The sequence below is a fragment of the Saccoglossus kowalevskii genome, chromosome 19 (assembly GCF_978046115.1).
Source record: "Saccoglossus kowalevskii chromosome 19, keSacKowa6.1, whole genome shotgun sequence".
Lineage (NCBI taxonomy): Eukaryota > Metazoa > Hemichordata > Enteropneusta > Harrimaniidae > Saccoglossus > Saccoglossus kowalevskii.
The window spans coordinates 3,902,354-3,927,235 of record NC_140659.1 but is presented as its reverse complement, the minus strand read 5'-3'; the positions used below and the strand labels follow the sequence as shown (position 1 = coordinate 3,927,235).

General features: G+C 31.2%; 1 protein-coding gene across 1 annotated transcript in view; it reads left to right on the top strand.

Annotated features, from left to right (window-relative positions):
* The first annotated feature begins 9,355 nt into the window (after nucleotides 1-9,355).
* LOC100375277 (RYamide receptor-like) overlaps nucleotides 9,356-24,882 on the top strand; it is a 65,524-nt gene continuing 49,997 nt past the window's right edge. The window contains exon 1 of the mRNA XM_085494060.1: nucleotides 9,356-9,715. Coding sequence (XP_085350186.1) covers nucleotides 9,356-9,715 — 360 coding nt within the window. The remainder of the gene's footprint in view (nucleotides 9,716-24,882) is intronic.

Below are 24,882 nucleotides of genomic sequence, written 5' to 3'. Positions count from 1 at the left end.
CATAACATAATATGCATTCACCATTACATGATAGGCATTCACCATTACATGATAGGCATTCACCATCACATTATAGGCATTCACCATTACATGAAAGGCATTCACCATTACGTGATAGGCATTCGCCATAACATGATAGGCATTCGCCATTACATGAAAGGCATTAGCCATTACATGATATGCTTTCACCATTACATGATAGGCATTCATCATTACATGATAGTCATTCACCATTACATGAAAGGCATTCACCATTACATGATAGGCATTCACCATAACATGATAGGCATTCACCATTACATGAAAGGCATTCGCCATTACATGATATGCATTCACCATTACATGGTAATCATTCACCATTACAGAGAGGCATTCACCATCACATGATAGGCATTCACACCTACATGATAGGCATTAACCATTATATGAAAAGCATTCGCCATAACATGATAGGCATTCACCATTACATGATAGGCATTCGCCATAACATAATATGCATTCACCATTATATGATAGGCATTCACCATTACATGATAATCATTCACCTTTACATGATAGGCATTCACCATTACATGATAGGCATTCACCATTACATTATAGGCATTCACCATTACATGATAGGCATTCACCATTACATGATAGGCATTCACCATTACATGATAGGCATTCACCATAACATAATATGCATTCACCATTACATGATATGCATTCACCATTACATGATAGGCATTCACCATAACATAATATGCATTCACCATTACATGATATGCATTCACCATTACATGATAGGCATTCACCATAACATAATAGGCATACGCCATAACATGATATACATTCACCATTACATTATAGGCATTCACCATTACATGATAGGCATTCACCATAACATAATATGCATTCACCATTATATGATAGGCATTCACCATTACATGATAATCATTCACCTTTACATGATAGGCATTCACCATTACATGATAGGCATTCACCATTACATTATAGGCATTCACCATTACATGATAGGCATTCACCATTACATGATAGGCATTCACCATTACATGATAGGCATTCACCATAACATAATATGCATTCACCATTACATGATATGCATTCACCATTACATGATAGGCATTCACCATAACATAATATGCATTCACCATTACATGATATGCATTCACCATTACATGATAGGCATTCACCATAACATGAAAGGCTTTCACCATTACATGATAGGCATTCGCCATAACATGATAGGCATTCGCCATTACATGAAAGCCATTCGCCATTACATGATATGCATTCACCATTACATGATAGGCATTCATCATTACATGATAGGCATTCACCATTACATGAAAGGCATTCACCATTACATGATAGGCATTCGCCATAACATGATAGGCATTCGCCATTACATGAAAGCTATTCGCCATTACATGATATGCATTCACCATTACATGATAGGCATTCATCATTACATGATAGGCATTCACCATTATATGATAGGCATTCACCATTACATGATAATCATTCACCATTACATGATAGGCATTCACCATTACATGATAGGCATTCACCATTACATGATAGGCATTCACCATTACATGATAGGCATTCACCATTACATGATAGGCATTCACCATAACATAATATGCATTCACCATTACATGATATGCATTCACCATTACATGATAGGCATTCACCATAACATAATATGCATTCACCATTACATGATATGCATTCACCATTACATGATAGGCATTCACCATTACATGAAAGGCATTCACCATTACATGATAGGCATTCGCCATAACATGATAGGCATTCGCCATTACATGAAAGCCATTCGCCATTACATGATATGCATTCACCATTACATGATAGGCATTCATCATTACATGATAGGCATTCACCATTACATGAAAGGCATTCACCATTACATGATAGGCATTCACCATAACATGATAGGCATTCACCATTACATGAAAGGCATTCGCCATAACATGATAGGCATTCGCCATTACATGAAAGGCATTCGCCATTACATGATATGCATTCACCATAACATAATATGCATTCACCATTACATGATATGCATTCACCATTACATGATAATCATTCACCATTACAGAGAGGTATTCGCCATTACATGAAAGGCATTCGCCATTACATGATATGAATTCACCATTACATGATAGGCATTCACCATTACATGAAAGGCATTCACCATTACATGATAGGCATTCGCCATAACATGATGGTGAGTGGTAATTCATTATTATTGATTATGACAGTTTGTAGTCTCTTTACTTACTTAATTATGTATTTATTTATTTATTTTTAACTTAACAATATAATTTTTTTTGTGTATCACTATTCACAACAACGTATATTTTAACAGTTGAGTATGCTTTTGGGGCCAGGAACTAGATTAGTTCTGCTAGAACTACCTCTCTGGTCCCCACCAGGAATAATATATATATTATTATTATTCATTCAGATAAAGTTCCCTGTACAATTGTCTCTTTTTTCTGGTGGAATAAATCTATTCTATTCTATTCTATTCTATTCTATGACAGGCATTCAGTTAGGAGTCACTGGACTAATTTTTGAGAAAATAATTGTTGTATTTCCGTGGATGGCTGCCATTATAACGCGTTTAGTCTGGTAAAATAGGCTAAACAAAAATATATATTGTGAATGATAGGGTATATTTCCGTGACCTCAATTATTGCAAAAATTTTGATTTTAAAAAGTGCCAAAAAAGTGCAATTTTTCTTTAACATTGTGCTCTATTGAATTGTTCTAAAAACACAATTTTTTTTTAAATATTGAGACAAGTTCAACGAAATACGTCACGATAACACACAAAATAATACTAATTATGGTTCACCACAGTACGCTATCGTCAAGATGATTCTATGTACTCTAACATGATTATCACACATGGCATTCTGACCGTTCATGTTGCGCGATTCCCTATAACGTGCCATCATGACGATCACTGTAAGGTCCCTACAATGTCATCGTGTTAGACAATATCACTCTATTCCCTATTACCTGTTATCGTGTTGCATTATGGCTTGCCGTGCATGCATTGTAATCTTATTTCCTGTAATGCCATACCATGCACATCAACACTCATATTTAATACTCGATACATGATATTGTTACGAAACTAGTTTGGATCACAGAATGCACCAGCATGATACGTCGGCAGGTGTCATCCGTTGACACCTGACACCTCAGACCACGAAATGAGTCTTCAGTGATCTGTGCTGACACCGTATCACCTTTGGTGTGGACATTCAAAACCAGTGAAGGTGTTAGATTCAACATAATACTTTTATTTAAATTATTGTTTACGATCCATGTAGGTAGGTGTCTAAATAATGTCAAGTCAGGTGATTTACCTTATATGATGACTTGTACTTGAATACTGAAACAGATAAAGATACACACTTTGTCGTGTTCCTAATACTTTGTTATTTTAGCCCGACTGCCAGAGTGAAAGTGTGTATTCTGTGCCATGTATCCGTCAATTTCTGCATAAAGTTCTGCAGTACCAAACACCCACTGTTAGTCACGATACCTATATCTGACAATACGATGCATTATAGCTTAAGAAATTACTATAATGCAAAGTCCTATGATGCATCTTCGCATAGTATGTATACTGCATAATGTTAGCCATAGCTCAATTTAAGGTGAGAAATGGACCTTGAAATAAACAATGCAAAATGTTATGCGTCAAAAACAAATACACTGCTCTCTGATTGGTATCATTACATGATAGCGATGAAAAACCGGAAATTTACAAATTAATAAAAAAAATGTCTGATTGATTTATTAAGATTTTTAGCTCCCCGTGATATTCTGCAATCTTATATACATGCAAAACCGTTGCTCAACATTTCAACCACGATCAGTCAGTCTGCTGGTTCTGTACAATAACTCTAATAGACTTTATGTGCCCCTCTCACTTAAATAACACGTGCCACAAATTGAGCTTCTCTCTATGGCGTTTCTAATTGCAGACATGCTGTCAGCATTATTTGTATTCTGTAAATGTTATCAACATCTAGCAGCACTTCAGCGTCTAATCAGTGCCTGGAACGTCTGTAACAATATTCGGAACTGGTCTATAGGAAATTTGTTTTCACCCGAACAAGTATTGGGAAAGGATACTCTGATTTCTCGTATTCAATTTCTGGGCACAGTATAAAATGTGCTTATTTTGAAAAGGATTTAGGTGTAGTAATCACCTTTTCAATTTTGGTGTCGTCAGAAAAGCTCTTAGATATTTAGATCAATATCCACTGTTACATTTATATAAAGGGATAGTTAGTCCAATTCTGGGTATGGTATGCCTGCGTGGAACGTTGAAAACTAAACAGATTTCAAATTTGAAAAAAAAAACCTTCTATGAACGTTTAAGTCATCTTAAACTTTTTATACTTAGTCACCGTCGCTTGAGAGGGTATCAAGTTGAATTGAAATCAGTTAGCTAATTGCTAGTCTTTGGAAAAATCGCTGCAAAAATACACAAAGAACATACTGAAACTGGTAATTGTTATGCTAATTAGCTAATTAAAACGCTTATATTACATGAAAAAATGAGGTAATACAGGTTTCATATTACAAATTCTTTAATAATCGGCAATTTATCTGATCTTTAACCTGACCTGATCTGCGCTGTGATGCTGTCATTGGTAGTTTACAATAGTTTTAACGAAGTCATCCATATAATAGACCATGTAATATCCCAAGCTCAGTGGAAGAATGTAAGAATGCATTCACTTTGCTCAGTTGAGATCATTTAAAAAAGATAAAACAGAATACTACTATTTTGTTTGGTAGTAAAGACAATTGTATGTTGCCAGGTACTATTTGCCGTTTGATTTTTTCAAATCTGGATATTTTAGTAGTGTACCCAATCCCAGTTCACGTAATATGATTGGCATGCTTCGATTAATGCGAAGTCATCTCGAAAAATATCGCAAGTGAGACAAATGCGATATCATGCACAAGAGTACGTTTACGCCGCGGCATTTGCTTTTGATCGATTTTAACCCATATATGGTACCTATTTCCTTGTTTGTAATTCTAATCTACTCTCACATAAGTGTCTTCTTTCCCAGGGTTTTGGTTACCCACTATTGTATTGTGAACAAATAACAAAGATCATAACATAACTCATCTGTGCCGTTACAGTAGATTGTGTCTTGTACAATTCGACAGAAAACACGGATTTTTTTTTCAAGTTTATATGCAATTATTTTGAGCCAAGCCAAGCCGAGCGTTCAGACCAACATAACTTGGCAGCTGGTTCATTTTCGACGCGTGTCAGAACGTTCAGACGAGGTTTTAGGAACGTGCAAGTAGTTACCTGACACCGAGCACGTGGCAAGTGTATTCGTGTGAACGCAGTAAATATAATGACAATAACGATTGTTACTTTCACGTATCAAATTGTATCTAAATGGTAGTTTGAGAATGAACGCATCCAACTAACTTGGTAATTGCTCACCATTAATATCCATAATAGGAAAGTAACCTCCCTGGATTACGATACTTCAATAACATTCCAGTACGTCTATAATTGGGTTATTCTTAAAAAATATGAAGAAACATTAATATGCATTTTCAGTGGGAGCGGGTTATGTCAGAAATATATCATATTATATGTTTTTCTGAGAACTTAAATATTAGTGTTTGCGTTGGTTGGATGCTGGCTTCTACCACCGCTCTGCTCATAGACAAACATTATACTAAACATGTCATGATGTGTATATTTATTGGAGTGAACGAGCTGTTATCCTCGAGAAAGATTCCCCAGGTATTGATAATGGAGAATTCGATCTCGTGTAACCTAGGTTACAAAGCATAACGACATATGAACGTCACACAGGTCTCCAGACGTCCTGCTTCCTTCATTTGTGGCTGCCTGAGTTTGTGGGTCAATAATAATGTTGAGCTTTTCGTTCGCATTCATTGTGTATGCTAAAAAGCGGGAAAGATCAAAGAAATGTATTATATTATATTATATACGTGTGTTGTTGTATATGACATAGATTGCACTCGTATATTGCTAGCGCCATATTGCTGTGCATACCATAAAGCAGCATTTCTAGTCTCGAGATTGCTACGTGATTAAAACTGGTGCATGTGTATGGGAATGCGGACAGTGCAACACGTTTCTGTATACCGGTGTCGGATTTAAATGAATTCCAAATGGTTCTTACGCGCCTTAAGCGTTATATTGTCTTTTCGTCGCATTATATTAATCACTAATGGAATGCAACATCACAATACTATTTAAAACCATATCATTATGGATGGCTATTCAGTTAATATCAAGGAAAACGTATATTTTCTCTCCAACATGAACGCACAATGAATACAAAGACAAAGATATTATAAATACAATTTGTACCTAACATTATGTTTTTTTAATCTGCTATTCTGGATAGACTTCAGAAAACAAGTACCTTAACAATTGTGTTAAGCATGATATATCGATTGAACATTGTATTATTTTGGTAAAACGTTAAAACGAAAATTACCAAAAAACAAACACCCAAAATAACTCACACGACAATGGCAGAAATAAATACGTCGTTATATTGTATTTACTTGTAAATTGTGTTAATTGGCATTGCTAGACCGAAATACACATCCTGTAAAAATACTAGTATCACATTGTAAGGACGTATTGTCATAAATATTGTAAGGTGTTCAACAAACCGACGGACGCTGAAATGTTCTATAAGAAATGGTCATAAATCGCACGACAGTGGTTTATTATGTAAAATCATGAAGTTATTGTCTCATGGCAAAAATCGCCATTTTTAGAATAATTCCATAGAGCACAGTGTTGAGAAAAAATTGCATTTTTGGCACTTTTTAAAACCCAGATTTTTGAAATAATTTAGAAAAATATCTAATACTACAATTTGAGATATAGTATATTATCTGTGCCATAGGGACCATTGGTAAAAGCGTTATATTACTGTCAAAATGGCCACTATCCACTAAAATTTAACCATCATTTTTTCAAAAATTAAGCTGGTGACCCGCCTTTTTTTTAACTCAATATTCTTATATTGCCCGGAAGCACAATTTATTAGAAAATGAATACATTCTGGGTATTTTTATTTATGATTAGGAGTCTACCTTTAATTAGAACCAAAATATAATACAGCCACAAAACACAAGCATCGCGTACATAGCTCTTGTGAAATGAAGTATCAGCCATACTTATAAGATCTCATTTTTATTATTGTCTATATGTATAAAACCTTTTAATCTACCCCAAATCTCTAGATTATATATTATAGATTAAGTCCAAATAATTGGTGTCTACATATAAAGTATTTAAAGCTAATTGAGCATTGAATCCAAACTTGAAAATCTTCTCATGTATTATACTGGTAAGACGTTGGCCATGTTTAAAAAACAGGAAATCCGCTACATTTCGTGCTCAGAGTTAAAAAATGAGCGAGAGGCTGGCCTATGCACGCTAACTACATATCTCAACAAATTCAACCGTTCATGCATATGTGTATTGAGTACATATTATAAAGAAGTACACAGCGGAGATACCGCGAACAGATATAAGAGAGATTCGAGATACCTGATAGTGAAAGTTAAATATGTATACGGTTTTTAAAACATCATTGTTGAATATAACTTATCGCCAATAATAATAATTTATATTATAATAAAAAATGTTTCTGGAAAATCAAAACAAATATAAATTGCTTTTCTCTAGAATGATCGATGGCAGCTTGATTTATAATTATGTTAAAGAAACCAACAAAGAATATCGATCCATTCACGGATATTGATCGATAGACAGATAGGTAGAAAATGTGTGACTTGTTTAAGTTGTAGAACAGGACACATAGGACACAACGAGACAGTCTCCTTCTTATACTTCTTTGGCATATTAGACTTATGTATGATAACTTATTAGTCTGAAGAACGGAGATTCGTCAATTTATATGTAATTGTAATTACGAAGCACATACGAAGCACAACACTTGTCTGAACACGTTCACGTCCATTGGGAAAGACTACAACATGCTTTTGCCAACCCAGTGGCACACGAATTTATCTCGAACGTCTAGTGCCCTAGCCGTGAAATATTTAGTTGTTATCATTCAACATCATTGTTGCCATGGTTATATTGGTATGAAATAGCTACTAACATTATAGTTACATTGAGTTCAGAGCAAAATGTATATAAAAGAACAACACATAGCGTCCTCCAGGAGTCAAAGATAGCATATCCCAAAAGGTTTGCAGAGTGTTATCAGAGAGTCTTTCTAAGGCGTAAAAATACATATCAAATAAATTTCAATACTGACCAAAAAGTCGTCAATCGATACTCTATATATATATATGTCAAAATAATAACGTTGTTTTAAATTATATATTCAGGCAAATCGTAATTTCGTGAAGGGTTTTAATATTATATGTATTCAAAATTAAACCATAATGTATTACATGTATCTCTTATTTAATACCATAGTTAATGAAGGTAAATAGACGCACGCTGCGGTGTGTATCTCAGTTCATATGAATATTTGTTGAAATTTTTGTGTTTTTGCTGACCAAACTTGTATAACCTTGTGTGTAAATGCTAGTGATGTGACAAACTGTACTTTTATGTTGTATTGCTTGGGGTAATCGACATTTGAGAAGTCTTCTCAACAAAGATCACGTGTTAATTTGCCTCATGCTACATTCATTTACCAGATGATGTTAGGACCTCTAGACAAAACTTACGATTCATTGGACTTCACATTTAACTTATTGGGAAGTAAAAAAATAGTTATTTCCACATTCGATTAATATCGCATCCAGTAAATAACAAACAAGAAATAAGTTAAAAAGCAACACCCAATGGTTTTTAATATGATCGCAAATTGCATTTTACAAACTATTTTTGCTATTCGTTACGCTTATTGAACATGTGTTTATTACCGTATGCATCGATCTATCCATGTGTGACGGAATGCTTTGCCGAGCAATAGGATAGTAACCATTGCTATGTAGCAAACCCTCCCACGCACAGTCACGTGAATGAACAACCAATCACAAAGCATTATCAGCCTGATGAAAGCGTGTCGGCTATGATAATTAAGTATTCAGATGAATCTACCGAATTTACACAAGTTGTTTAAAATAATTTGTGCAACAGTACCAGAATATCATCATCAACATTAACAGAACTCATGTGACAGTGTTATCCTATACTCTACAAATAACACCCGAAAAGCTATGATCTTATGTTCTGTTTCACAAGAATTCGAATAGATCTTGTGTCGGCGCGAGCGTTTCTAACAACAAAATGTCTGAACTACGAGATAACGACTACGACGTCGAAGATGGTTTTGTGGGCAGCAATTCAACCACTAACACGAGTGAATATGAATACCTAGACATGGAATTGCCGTTGCAGTATCAGATTATACTTAGTTTAACGTTTACTTGTAACATGGTGTTGTCAATACTAGGTAACGTCATAGTGTTATGTGTACTTATCTTAGGGAAATCGTCTAGAACGGGACTCAGCGCTTTCCTCGTCAACCTAGCAGTGGCAGATCTATTCATGGCTATATTCTGTATGCCGTTCACCTTTCCAACTATTATGTTAGGCCGTTGGATTTTCGGAAAGGGTATGTGTCCAACAGTCATCTTTTTGCAGCAGGTAAGTATAATATTTAAAAAAAATATTCTTATATGTTACTGCAAAGAAAAGTTTCCATAAAATATTAAGTTACTATGAATAATCTTTGACACACTGGTTTTCACCTCTAAATATATTCCCTTTTCTGAAATTGTCGAAGAATTTCGAGTTCACTGTTATGTCTCTAGCATACTCTATACTATACAAGCGTACGCGATACGAATAACATACAGGAAAATGTACCTGCTTGAAAAATGTCAAACGTCTAAGCAATGTAATAACGTGCAATAGTGGATATCGATGTTATTTGCTGCTTGATTACCTCGTACCGAGTTTTACTTCACGTCGTATTACTGTCAAATGAGGGACACTATACGACGTGATGAACATAAATACACCACGATAATGCAGTTATTAGGCGGAATCGAGCTGTCAGACATTGTGTACATTTCAACATAGCATGTAAAAAATACTACTGCGTGCCTAATCCCCGTGTTTCTGATATTAACATGCACATATGGGTAATGATTTCATAGCGGTTTGTGCGCATATAACTGCTTGATAACTAATGATACACAAATGGATGTTTTTATGTGAATACCAACATGCATTATTCAATTCAGCTTATTGATTTACTTTTGTGTTCTTAAACTAAGTTTGCCTTGAAACAATTGTTCAATATATATAGAATAGAATATTGGGGGAAATCACGGAATTGTGAACATATCATAGAAGCACCGTGTTACTCGTATCCACGGACATAAAAAACATGTGTGCTCATCAACGACTACGTTTGTTTTAATACATAGTACCAAAGCAGTACACACTGTAGCATAAACCATGGTGTCATTTGTAGTGTAATGTAAATATACATATATCCTATTTTTATGTACGTAATAAATGGTCAAATCGATGACATTCCACATAGTTAACATTTTATTTTAGGTTTAGCTTTCTTGTGTTACTGTATTTCTCGTGGTTACCATGACAATACCAATGTAACCTAATGCGTCAAGATGGAAACACGTTTATATATGTACGTGCGATGTGGAAGGTATACTATAGCGAATAAACATTTCACCTTTATATATGAAATTAACCATATTTCCTCATATATTTAACATATTGAGTGACCTGGATTTAGTGAATAATTATGCAAAGTAATCAGGGAAAATCGATACAGTTCGAAATGTCTTAAAATGCTTATATGCAAAGCATTCAAAGTTTCAACCTTTCCCCGGGGAACCATAAGCCACTTTTATTACTTACGCGAATTAGGCACGCCATTCCTTCGTTTTAACCTTCCGTTAGCAGTTGCATTTGGAAAGCTGTGTCGATCGGAAATAATAGTTTTGACTTTTCCCTTGCATATTACCTCGGTGACTACTAGCAAGACATAGTCAATAGAGTGTTTTCACGTACCTTCCCAGTGTTGATTCTATTTGCTAACTATCTTCTGCGCAACCACCGTCCGTTCACTGTTACTATCAATCTAGATTTCGGCATTCTAATGGTTTCAATACTATGTCTGATTCGAGACATTACAAAATTAAAAAAGTTTCTTTTGGAACGTAATCTTGGAAATAAGCCTCTGTTACAATTGTAATTTTAATTATATTGTGTATTATTCGTACAACGCTGTTGGCAAATCCGTTGATATTACTATCGAATTTATAGAACTATGAACAAGTTAATTCGTTCAAGCACTTTCCCAGTGTATGGTAAAACAAAATTTTAATTTTGAAAGCACGCATGCATGACGCAGAGGGAGCCCTGAGTCATGGTAATAACACCATGTTGTCAGTTTAATATAATTTATATGTCTGGTTCGTTATTTCGGTCTCTTATACATAGTTGTACGTTTATGTATAAACCATAGACAGATACATTGAGTATACATGTCTTCTTTCTTTGTGATTACTATATTATACCTCGTCTTTTATTAATTGAACAATACAAAGTATTTCATACCGTGTTTTCTACATTCACTAAAATTTCAAAAGCAATTGTATAGGAAACATAACACATGTTTGTCTTTGGTTCACGTAAATAAAATTTATTTCAAATTAGTTTCCAGGAATTCATTTGTTTTGTACATCTAGAAATGTATTGCTTATAGCAATCTATATTTTTGCAATGCACAACGAATGAATTGTTGTAAGAACGTGATGCATTTCAATATCAAACGTTTATGACGTTTTATTTAATTGGATAAATATTTTCATGTATTTCATTAGATGGTAAGTATCAAACGAACAACATTTAGATTAATCTGCAGTTTCTCTCGTGGTGTAATTTGAAGAAGCACATTATATTAAGGCATACTTACCTTAGGTATGTCCTATTTTAGACTCAATTATAGACACGCACTGATGGAGCATATCACAAACCAATATCATTTCTATGTTTTAAGGAGATGTATTTCGCGATATACGTGATCACAACTACAGTTACAATAAACTAGTTAATAGTTAAAACAACTAATGATGGCTTCAATGCGCCTAGATATTGCTACAGTAGAAATTGAATTGAACCGATGTCTCGGTATGTTGAACGTTCAGTAAAAGGAGGATACCGCATCTTTAATCACACTGGTACTAGAATAACATGTACGTGTATCCAGTGGGACCTGCAATGTGACACATTAATTGGCATACGATTGATAGTGGAAAGTAAAATTCAATAAATCTTGCATGTCTATAATCGATTGCTCACGATTGTAATGCAAGGTTACGTGCACCGATGTGTATATGTGTTCTTGCCAGCCAAACCACAAGCAACAGTTTATCTAAATCAAACACCGACATTTATTCGATAGCAAATTACTTCCCGGGCAATCTTGGATTAATTACAATTACCACATTCAGTTCATGATTCCACTGACTAACACAGCTTTAAGACGTTCAATAATTTGCGCGTATCTCGCCTAACAGTAAATTATCTGCATATCGTAATAATTTAAACTACACATACACTCATTAATGCAGATACGACGTCCTACAATAGCGTATTTAATAGTTGACAGATTTCTGAATTTGCGTAGTCAGTAACGATATAATTCACATCTTAATCAATGTGAGAAATGTAATGTGCGCATTCGTCATCATGCGATTAACGTACCCGTGACTGATGTTTATTACTAACGGGTGAATAATACGGATAGGAATATAGAAACTGGAAACATGGTTAAATGTACACAGATCTATACTATATATGTATCTTTGAAATATCACGGGAATCAATAATGGTTCGTTATGACGTGCCATAATTGGGATTTCTGTCGTGTCATCTAATCCGGTAATCGATAATTTCTAGTAGTATGCTATGGTAAGTGCAAAATAAAGCTTGTGACGGTGTACCGGCTTTCAGAGCTCTTGTATTTTAGTGTACGACATGTATATCATTCGTAAATTGGCGGTAACGAGATAGAAATTAGGCAATGGGTGTTGGTGTATAAGTGTCTGGATATTAATATTTGTAACTTAATTGAATTATCATATTGATGAACTAATCAGCAAAACTAGTAGATGGTTAAATTTCGCTTGAATAAATTCACATATATGTATTTGTCATGTTATTATTATGTCTTGTAGGTATAACAGCGATTCTGAAAACGAATATGACAAACTCGGGGAAAACGAGCGTAATTTGTATGTCTACCTACAACAGTTTAACTGTTAATTTGAAAATAAAAAAAACACATTGCAAAAAGTGCAATTTCAAAGCTGACATATTTAATTTTTGGCATTTGGCGTATGAAGTAATATGTATACAGAATGCAACAATTACAGTATTCGTAAGATATATGAGTCAGAAATTGCCAAAAAAATGCCGAGCATTTATGGAGATTGGACTGTTATCGAATTTTCAACAGCTTAGGACAACAATAAGTCTACCGAATTGCACGCGAAACCGGTGATAAAATTCAAGTCAAGGGATTTATTTGATGAACACCTACTTCCATTAGAGTTATCCTGTCCCTTTCCTTTTTAAATTTACACATGTTATTATTTGATATTGCATAATATTATTTGCAACTGCATCCAAGTGAATATGGAATATAGACTGACCAAGGCGTTGTAATGTTATATTCGTTTTTCTTAAATCGCGGTCCGACGCGAAACAACCACCACTGGTCGATTCCGCAGCATACCAATCCTATTACTTATTCATGATACGCAGTGACGTCAGATTATATCACGCATAACTCATGAACGCCTCAACTACTGATTCCAGTTCATGGCTTATCTTACTCCATATGTTCAAGACTTCAATTTAGTTTAACTAATAATACATTCCGAGTAATTAACGACTAGAGAACAATAATATGTAGCCCATCAAGTTTATCTTGGAGAAGCATTTTTTGATGACACAATATCGTATAACAGTTATGCATAGAATAATGGCTTTGCGAATACTTTAAAACATTTTAGAACATGCGAGTGTAGATAACTATATAATATAACACTGAATATAGTGCACGTTAATAAAAGACCATTAGTTATACCCCATGTGATTTGCATTGATCTGTCTAAATTAGAACCTGTGAATTAAAGTATATTTTTCGAAAACTGAATATACGTAATTTGAATTTCAGTCTATATTTAGAACATTGGTTATATGCTATTAGTATTGAAGTTATGTATATTTAGAACACAAACCTTGCGAAGTGAAAAGTTCTGTCTCTAGTGCACTGGGTATATGTAATGTGAGTTGAAGTATATCTTTAGAGTACTGGATATATGTTATGTGAATTGAAGTATATCTTTAGAACACTGGATACGTGTAATGTGAACTGAAGCATATATTTAGAACACTGGATATATGTAATGTGAATTGAAGTATATCTTTAGAACACGTGATATATGTAATGTGAATTGAAGTATACCTTTAGAACACTGGACCTATGTAATGTGAATTGAAGTATATCTTTAGAACACGTGATATATATATATAATGTGAATTGATGTATATCTTTAGAACACGTGATATATGTAATGTGAATTGAAGTATATCTTTAGAACACTGGATATATGTAATGTGAATTGAAGTATATTTTTAGAACACTGGATATATGTAATGTGAATTGAAGTATATCTTTAGAACACGTGATATACGTAATGTGAATTGAAGTATATCTTTAGAACACTGGATATTTGTAATGTGAATTGAAGTATATCTTTAGAACACTGGATATATGTAATGTGAATTGAAGTATATTTTTAGAACACTGGATATATGTAATGTGAATTGAAGTATATCTTTAGAACACTGGATATATGTAATGTGAATTGAAGTATATTTTTAGAACACGTGATATATGTAATGTGAATTGAAGTATATCTTTAGAACACTGGATATATGTAATGTGAATTGAAGTATATTTTTAGAACACTGGATATAAGTAATGTGAATTGAAGTATATCTTTAGAACACTGGATATATGTAATGTGAATTGAAGTATATCTTTAGAACACTGGATATATGTAATGTGAATTGAAGTATATCTTTAGAACACTGGATATATGTAATGGGAATTGAAGTATATCTTTAGAAAACGTGATATATGTAATGTGAATTGAAGTATATCTTTAGAACACTGGATATATGTAATGTAAATTGAAGTATATTTTTAGAACACTGGATATAAGTAATGTGAATTGAAGTATATCTTTAGAACACTGGATATATGTAATGTGAATTGAAGTATATCTTTAGAGCACTGGTTATATGTAATGTGAATTGAAGTATATCTTTAGAACACTGGATATATGTAATGTGAATTGAAGTATATCTTTAGAGCACTGGTTATGTTATGTGAATTGAAGTATATCTTTAGAGCACTGGTTATATGTTATGTGAATTGAAGTATATCTTTAGAGCACGGGTTATATGTTATGTGAATTGAAGTATATCTTTAGAACACTGGATATAAGTAATGTGAATTGAAGCATATTTTTAGAACACTGGATATAAGTAATATGAATTGAAGTATATCTTTAGAGCACTGGTTATATGTTATGTGAATTGAAGTATATCTTTAGAGCACTGGTTATATGTTATGTGAATTGAAGTATATTTTTAGAACACTGGATATAAGTAATATGAATTGAAGTATATCTTTAGAACACTGGATATATGTAATGTGAGTTGAAGTATATCTTTAGAGCACTGGTTATATGTTATGTGAATTGAAGTATATCTTTAGAACACTGGATATATGTATTGTGAATTGAAGTATATCTCTAGAACACGTGATATAGGTAATGTGAATTGAAGTATATCTTTAGAACACTGGATACGTGTAATGTGAATTGAAGTATATCTTTTGAATACGTGATACATGTAATGTGAATTGAAGTATATATTTAGAACACGTGATATATGTAATGTGAATTGAAGTATATCTTTAGAACACTGGATATATGGAATGTGAATTGAACTATATCTTTAGAACACATGATATATGTAATGTGAATTGAAGTATACATTTAGAACACTGGACCTATGTAATGTGAATTGAAGTATATCTTTAGAACACGTGATATATATATAATGTGAATTGATGCATATCTTTAGAACACGTGATATATGTAATGTGAATTGAAGTATATCTTTAGAACACTGGATATATGTAATGTGAATTGAAGTATATTTTTAGAACACTGGATATATGTAATGTGAATTGAAGTATATCTTTAGAACACGTGATATATGTAATGTGAATTGAAGTATATCTTTAGAGCACTGGATATTTGTAATGTGAATTGAAGTATATCTTTAGAACATGTGATATATGTAATGTGAATTGAAGTATATCTTTAGAACACTGGATATATGTAATGTGAATTGAAGTATATTTTTAGAACACTGGATATAAGTAATGTGAATTGAAGTATATCTTTAGAACACTGGATATATGTAATGTGAATTGAAGTATATCTTTGGAACACTGGATATATGTAATGTGAATTGAAGTATATCTTTAGAAAACGTGATATATGTAATGTGAATTGAAGTATATCTTTAGAAAACGTGATATATGTAATGTGAATTGAAGTATATTTTTAGAACACTGGATATAAGTAATTTGAATTGAAGTATATCTTTAGAACACTGGATATATGTAATGTGAATTGAAGTATATTTTTAGAACACTGGATATAAGTAATATGAATTGAAGTATATCTTTAGAACACTGGATATATGTAATGTGAATTGAAGTATATCTTTAGAGCACTGGTTATATGTTATGTGAATTGAAGTATATCTTTAGAACACTGGATATAAGTAATGTGAATTGAAGTATATCTTTAGAGCACTGGTTATATGTTATGTGAATTGAAGTATATCTTTAGAATACTGGATATATGTATTGTGAATTGAAGTATATCTCTAGAACACGTGATACAGGTAATGTGAATTGAAGTATATATTTAGAACACTGGATACGTGTAATGTGAATTGAAGTATATTTTTTGAATACGTGATACATGTAATGTGAATTGAAGTATATATTTACAACACGTGATATATGTAATGTGAATTGAAGTATATCTTTAGAACACTGGATATATGTAATGTGATTTGAAGCATATCTTTAGAACACAGGATATATGTAATGTGAATTGAAGTATATCTTTAGAACACTGGATATATGTAATGTGAATTGAAGTATATTTTTAGAACACTGGATATAAGTAATGTGCATTGAAGTATATTTTTTGAACACGTTATATATGTAATGTGAATTGAAGTATATCTTTAGAACACGTGATATATGTAATGTGAATTGAAGTATATATTTAGAACACTGGATATAAGTAATGTGAATTGAAGTATATCTTTAGAACACTGGATATATGTAATGTGAATTGAAGTATATCGTTAGAACGCGTGATATATGTAATGTGAATTGAAGTATATCTTTAGATCATTGGACACATGTAATGTGAATTGAAGTATATCTTTAGAACACTGGATATATATAATGTGAATTGATGTGTATCTTTAGAACATGTGATATATGTAATGTGAATTGAAGTATATTTTTAGAACACTGGATATAAGTAATGTGAATTGAAGTATATCTTTAGAACACTGGATATATGTAATGTGAATTGAAGTATATCTTTAGAACACTGGATATATGTAAAGTGAATTGAAGTATATCTTTAGAACACGTGATATATGTAATGTGAATTGAAGTATATTTTTAGAACACTGGATATAAGTAATGTGAATTGAAGTATATCTTTAGAACACTGGATATATGTAATGTGAATTGAAGTATATCTTTGGAACACTGGATATATGTAATGTGAATTGAAGTATATCTTTAGAAAACGTGATATATGTAATGTGAATTGAAGTATATCTTTAGAAAACGTGATATATGTAATGTGAATTGAAGTATATTTTTAGAACACGTGATATATGTAATGTGAATTGAAGTATATCTTTAGAACACTGGATATATGTAATGTGAATTGAAGTATATTTTTAGAACACTGGATATAAGTAATGTGAATTGAAGTATATCTTTAGAACACTGGATATATGTAATGTGAATTGAAGTATATCTTTAGAACACTGGATATATGTAATGTGAATTGAAGTATATCTTTAGAAAACGTGATATATGTAATGTGAATTGAAGTATATCTTTAGAACACTGGATATATGTAATGGGAATTGAAGTATATCTTTAGAAAACGTGATATATGTAATGTGAATTGAAGTATATCTTTAGAACACTGGATATATGTAATGTAAATTGAAGTATATTTTTAGAACACTGGATATAAGTAATGTGAATTGAAGTATATCTTTAGAACACTGGATATATGTAATGTGAATTGAAGTATATCTTTAGAGCACTGGTTATATGTAATGTGAATTGAAGTATATCTTTAGAACACTGGATATATGTAATGTGAATTGAAGTATATCTTTAGAGCACTGGTTATGTTATGTGAATTGAAGTATATCTTTAGAGCACTGGTTATATGTTATGTGAATTGAAGTATATCTTTAGAGCACGGGTTATATGTTATGTGAATTGAAGTATATCTTTAGAACACTGGATATAAGTAATGTGAATTGAAGCATATTTTTAGAACACTGGATATAAGTAATATGAATTGAAGTATATCTTTAGAACACTGGATATATATAATGTGAATTGATGTGTATCTTTAGAACATGTGATATATGTAATGTGAATTGAAGTATATTTTTAGAACACTGGATATAAGTAATGTGAATTGAAGTATATCTTTAGAACACTGGATATATGTAATGTGAATTGAAGTATATCTTTAGAACACTGGATATATGTAAAGTGAATTGAAGTATATCTTTAGAACACGTGATATATGTAATGTGAATTGAAGTATATCTTTAGAGCACTGGTTATATGTTATATGAATTGAAGTATATCTTTAGAACACTGGATATAAGTAATGTGAATTGAAGTATATCTTTAGAGCACTGGTTATATGTTATGTGAATTGAAGTGATCTTTAGAACACTGGATATATATAATGTCAATTGAAGTATATATTTAGAACACTGGATATAAGTAATGTGAATTGAAGTATATCTTTAGAACACTGGATATATGTAATGTGAATTGAAGTATATCTTTAGAACACTGGATATAAGTAATGTGAATTGAAGTATATCTTTAGAACACTGGATATATGTAATGTGAATTGAAGTATATTTTTAGAACACTGGATATAAGTAATATGAATTGAAGTATATCTTTAGAGCACTGGTTATATGTTATGTGAATTGAAGTATATCTTTAGAGCACTGGATATATGTAATGTGAATTGAAGTATATTTTTAGAACACTGGATATATGTAATGTGAATTGAAGTATATCTTTAGAACACTGTATATAAGTAATGTGAATTGAAGCATATTTTTAGAACACTGGATATAAGTAATATGAATTGAAGTATATCTTTAGAACACGTGATATATGTAATGTGAATTGAAGTATATCTTTAGAACACTGGATATATGTAATGTGAATTGAAGTATATTTTTAGAACACTGGATATATGTAATGTGAATTGAAGTATATCTTTAGAACACGTGATATATGTAATGTGAATTGAAGTATATCTTTAGAGCACTGGATATTTGTAATGTGAATTGAAGTATATCTTTAGAACATGTGATATATGTAATGTGAATTGAAGTATATCTTTAGAACACTGGATATATGTAATGTGAATTGAAGTATATTTTTAGAACACTGGATATAAGTAATGTGAATTGAAGTATATCTTTAGAACACTGGATATATGTAATGTGAATTGAAGTATATATTTGGAACACTGGATATATGTAATGTGAATTGAAGTATATCTTTAGAAAACGTGATATATGTAATGTGAATTGAAGTATATCTTTAGAAAACGTGATATATGTAATGTGAATTGAAGTATATTTTTAGAACACTGGATATAAGTAATTTGAATTGAAGTATATCTTTAGAACACTGGATATATGTAATGTGAATTGAAGTATATTTTTAGAACACTGGATATAAGTAATATGAATTGAAGTATATCTTTAGAACACTGGATATATGTAATGTGAATTGAAGTATATCTTTAGAGCACTGGTTATATGTTATGTGAATTGAAGTATATCTTTAGAACACTGGATATAAGTAATGTGAATTGAAGTATATCTTTAGAGCACTGGTTATATGTTATGTGAATTGAAGTATATCTTTAGAATACTGGATATATGTATTGTGAATTGAAGTATATCTCTAGAACACGTGATATAGGTAATGTGAATTGAAGTATATATTTAGAACACTGGATACGTGTAATGTGAATTGAAGTATATTTTTTGAATACGTGATACATGTAATGTGAATTGAAGTATATATTTACAACACGTGATATATGTAATGTGAATTGAAGTATATCTTTAGAACACTGGATATATGTAATGTGATTTGAAGCATATCTTTAGAACACAGGATATATGTAATGTGAATTGAAGTATATCTTTAGAACACTGGATATATGTAATGTGAATTGAAGTATATTTTTAGAACACTGGATATAAGTAATGTGCATTGAAGTATATTTTTTGAACACGTTATATATGTAATGTGAATTGAAGTATATCTTTAGAACACGTGATATATGTAATGTGAATTGAAGTATATATTTAGAACACTGGATATAAGTAATGTGAATTGAAGTATATCTTTAGAACACTGGATATATGTAATGTGAATTGAAGTATATCGTTAGAACGCGTGATATATGTAATGTGAATTGAAGTATATCTTTAGATCATTGGACACTTGTAATGTGAATTGAAGTATATCTTTAGAACACTGGATATATATAATGTGAATTGATGTGTATCTTTAGAACATGTGATATATGTAATGTGAATTGAAGTATATTTTTAGAACACTGGATATAAGTAATGTGAATTGAAGTATATCTTTAGAACACTGGATATATGTAATGTGAATTGAAGTATATCTTTAGAACACTGGATATATGTAAAGTGAATTGAAGTATATCTTTAGAACACGTGATATATGTAATGTGAATTGAAGTATATTTTTAGAACACTGGATATAAGTAATGTGAATTGAAGTATATCTTTAGAACACTGGATATATGTAATGTGAATTGAAGTATATCTTTGGAACACTGGATATATGTAATGTGAATTGAAGTATATCTTTAGAAAACGTGATATATGTAATGTGAATTGAAGTATATCTTTAGAAAACGTGATATATGTAATGTGAATTGAAGTATATTTTTAGAACACGTGATATATGTAATGTGAATTGAAGTATATCTTTAGAACACTGGATATATGTAATGTGAATTGAAGTATATTTTTAGAACACTGGATATAAGTAATGTGAATTGAAGTATATCTTTAGAACACTGGATATATGTAATGTGAATTGAAGTATATCTTTAGAACACTGGATATATGTAATGTGAATTGAAGTATATCTTTAGAAAACGTGATATATGTAATGTGAATTGAAGTATATCTTTAGAACACTGGATATATGTAATGGGAATTGAAGTATATCTTTAGAAAACGTGATATATGTAATGTGAATTGAAGTATATCTTTAGAACACTGGATATATGTAATGTAAATTGAAGTATATTTTTAGAACACTGGATATAAGTAATGTGAATTGAAGTATATCTTTAGAACACTGGATATATGTAATGTGAATTGAAGTATATCTTTAGAGCACTGGTTATATGTAATGTGAATTGAAGTATATCTTTAGAACACTGGATATATGTAATGTGAATTGAAGTATATCTTTAGAGCACTGGTTATGTTATGTGAATTGAAGTATATCTTTAGAGCACTGGTTATATGTTATGTGAATTGAAGTATATCTTTAGAGCACGGGTTATATGTTATGTGAATTGAAGTATATCTTTAGAACACTGGATATAAGTAATGTGAATTGAAGCATATTTTTAGAACACTGGATATAAGTAATATGAATTGAAGTATATCTTTAGAACACTGGATATATATAATGTGAATTGATGTGTATCTTTAGAACATGTGATATATGTAATGTGAATTGAAGTATATTTTTAGAACACTGGATATAAGTAATGTGAATTGAAGTATATCTTTAGAACACTGGATATATGTAATGTGAATTGAAGTATATCTTTAGAACACTGGATATATGTAAAGTGAATTGAAGTATATCTTTAGAACACGTGATATATGTAATGTGAATTGAAGTATATCTTTAGAGCACTGGTTATATGTTATATGAATTGAAGTATATCTTTAGAACACTGGATATAAGTAATGTGAATTGAAGTATATCTTTAGAGCACTGGTTATATGTTATGTGAATTGAAGTGATCTTTAGAACACTGGATATATATAATGTCAATTGAAGTATATATTTAGAACACTGGATATAAGTAATGTGAATTGAAGTATATCTTTAGAACACTGGATATATGTAATGTGAATTGAAGTATATCTTTAGAACACTGGATATAAGTAATGTGAATTGAAGTATATCTTTAGAACACTGGATATATGTAATGTGAATTGAAGTATATTTTTAGAACACTGGATATAAGTAATATGAATTGAAGTATATCTTTAGAGCACTGGTTATATGTTATGTGAATTGAAGTATATCTTTAGAGCACTGGATATATGTAATGTGAATTGAAGTATATTTTTAGAACACTGGATATATGTAATGTGAATTGAAGTATATCTTTAGAACACTGTATATAAGTAATGTGAATTGAAGCATATTTTTAGAACACTGGATATAAGTAATATGAATTGAAGTATATCTTTAGAACACTGGATATATGTAATGTGAATTGAAGTATATCTTTAGAACACGTGATATATGTAATGTGAATTGAAGTATATCTTTAGAGCACTGGATATTTGTAATGTGAATTGAAGTATATCTTTAGAACATGTGATATATGTAATGTGAATTGAAGTATATCTTTAGAACACTGGATATATGTAATGTGAATTGAAGTATATTTTTAGAACACTGGATATAAGTAATGTGAATTGAAGTATATCTTTAGAACACTGGATATATGTAATGTGAATTGAAGTATATCTTTGGAACACTGGATATATGTAATGTGAATTGAAGTATATCTTTAGAAAACGTGATATATGTAATGTGAATTGAAGTATATCTTTAGAAAACGTGATATATGTAATGTGAATTGAAGTATATTTTTAGAACACTGGATATAAGTAATTTGAATTGAAGTATATCTTTAGAACACTGGATATATGTAATGTGAATTGAAGTATATTTTTAGAACACTGGATATAAGTAATATGAATTGAAGTATATCTTTAGAACACTGGATATATGTAATGTGAATTGAAGTATATCTTTAGAGCACTGGTTATATGTTATGTGAATTGAAGTATATCTTTAGAACACTGGATATAAGTAATGTGAATTGAAGTATATCTTTAGAGCACTGGTTATATGTTATGTGAATTGAAGTATATCTTTAGAATACTGGATATATGTATTGTGAATTGAAGTATATCTCTAGAACACGTGATATAGGTAATGTGAATTGAAGTATATATTTAGAACACTGGATACGTGTAATGTGAATTGAAGTATATTTTTTGAATACGTGATACATGTAATGTGAATTGAAGTATATATTTACAACACGTGATATATGTAATGTGAATTGAAGTATATCTTTAGAACACTGGATATATGTAATGTGATTTGAAGCATATCTTTAGAACACAGGATATATGTAATGTGAATTGAAGTATATCTTTAGAACACTGGATATATGTAATGTGAATTGAAGTATATTTTTAGAACACTGGATATAAGTAATGTGCATTGAAGTATATTTTTTGAACACGTTATATATGTAATGTGAATTGAAGTATATCTTTAGAACACGTGATATATGTAATGTGAATTGAAGTATATATTTAGAACACTGGATATAAGTAATGTGAATTGAAGTATATCTTTAGAACACTGGATATATGTAATGTGAATTGAAGTATATCGTTAGAACGCGTGATATATGTAATGTGAATTGAAGTATATCTTTAGATCATTGGACACATGTAATGTGAATTGAAGTATATCTTTAGAACACTGGATATATATAATGTGAATTGATGTGTATCTTTAGAACATGTGATATATGTAATGTGAATTGAAGTATATTTTTAGAACACTGGATATAAGTAATGTGAATTGAAGTATATCTTTAGAACACTGGATATATGTAATGTGAATTGAAGTATATCTTTAGAACACTGGATATATGTAAAGTGAATTGAAGTATATCTTTAGAACACGTGATATATGTAATGTGAATTGAAGTATATCTTTAGAGCACTGGTTATATGTTATATGAATTGAAGTATATCTTTAGAACACTGGATATAAGTAATGTGAATTGAAGTATATCTTTAGAGCACTGGTTATATGTTATGTGAATTGAAGTGATCTTTAGAACACTGGATATATATAATGTCAATTGAAGTATATATTTAGAACACTGGATATAAGTAATGTGAATTGAAGTATATCTTTAGAACACTGGATATATGTAATGTGAATTGAAGTATATCTTTAGAACACT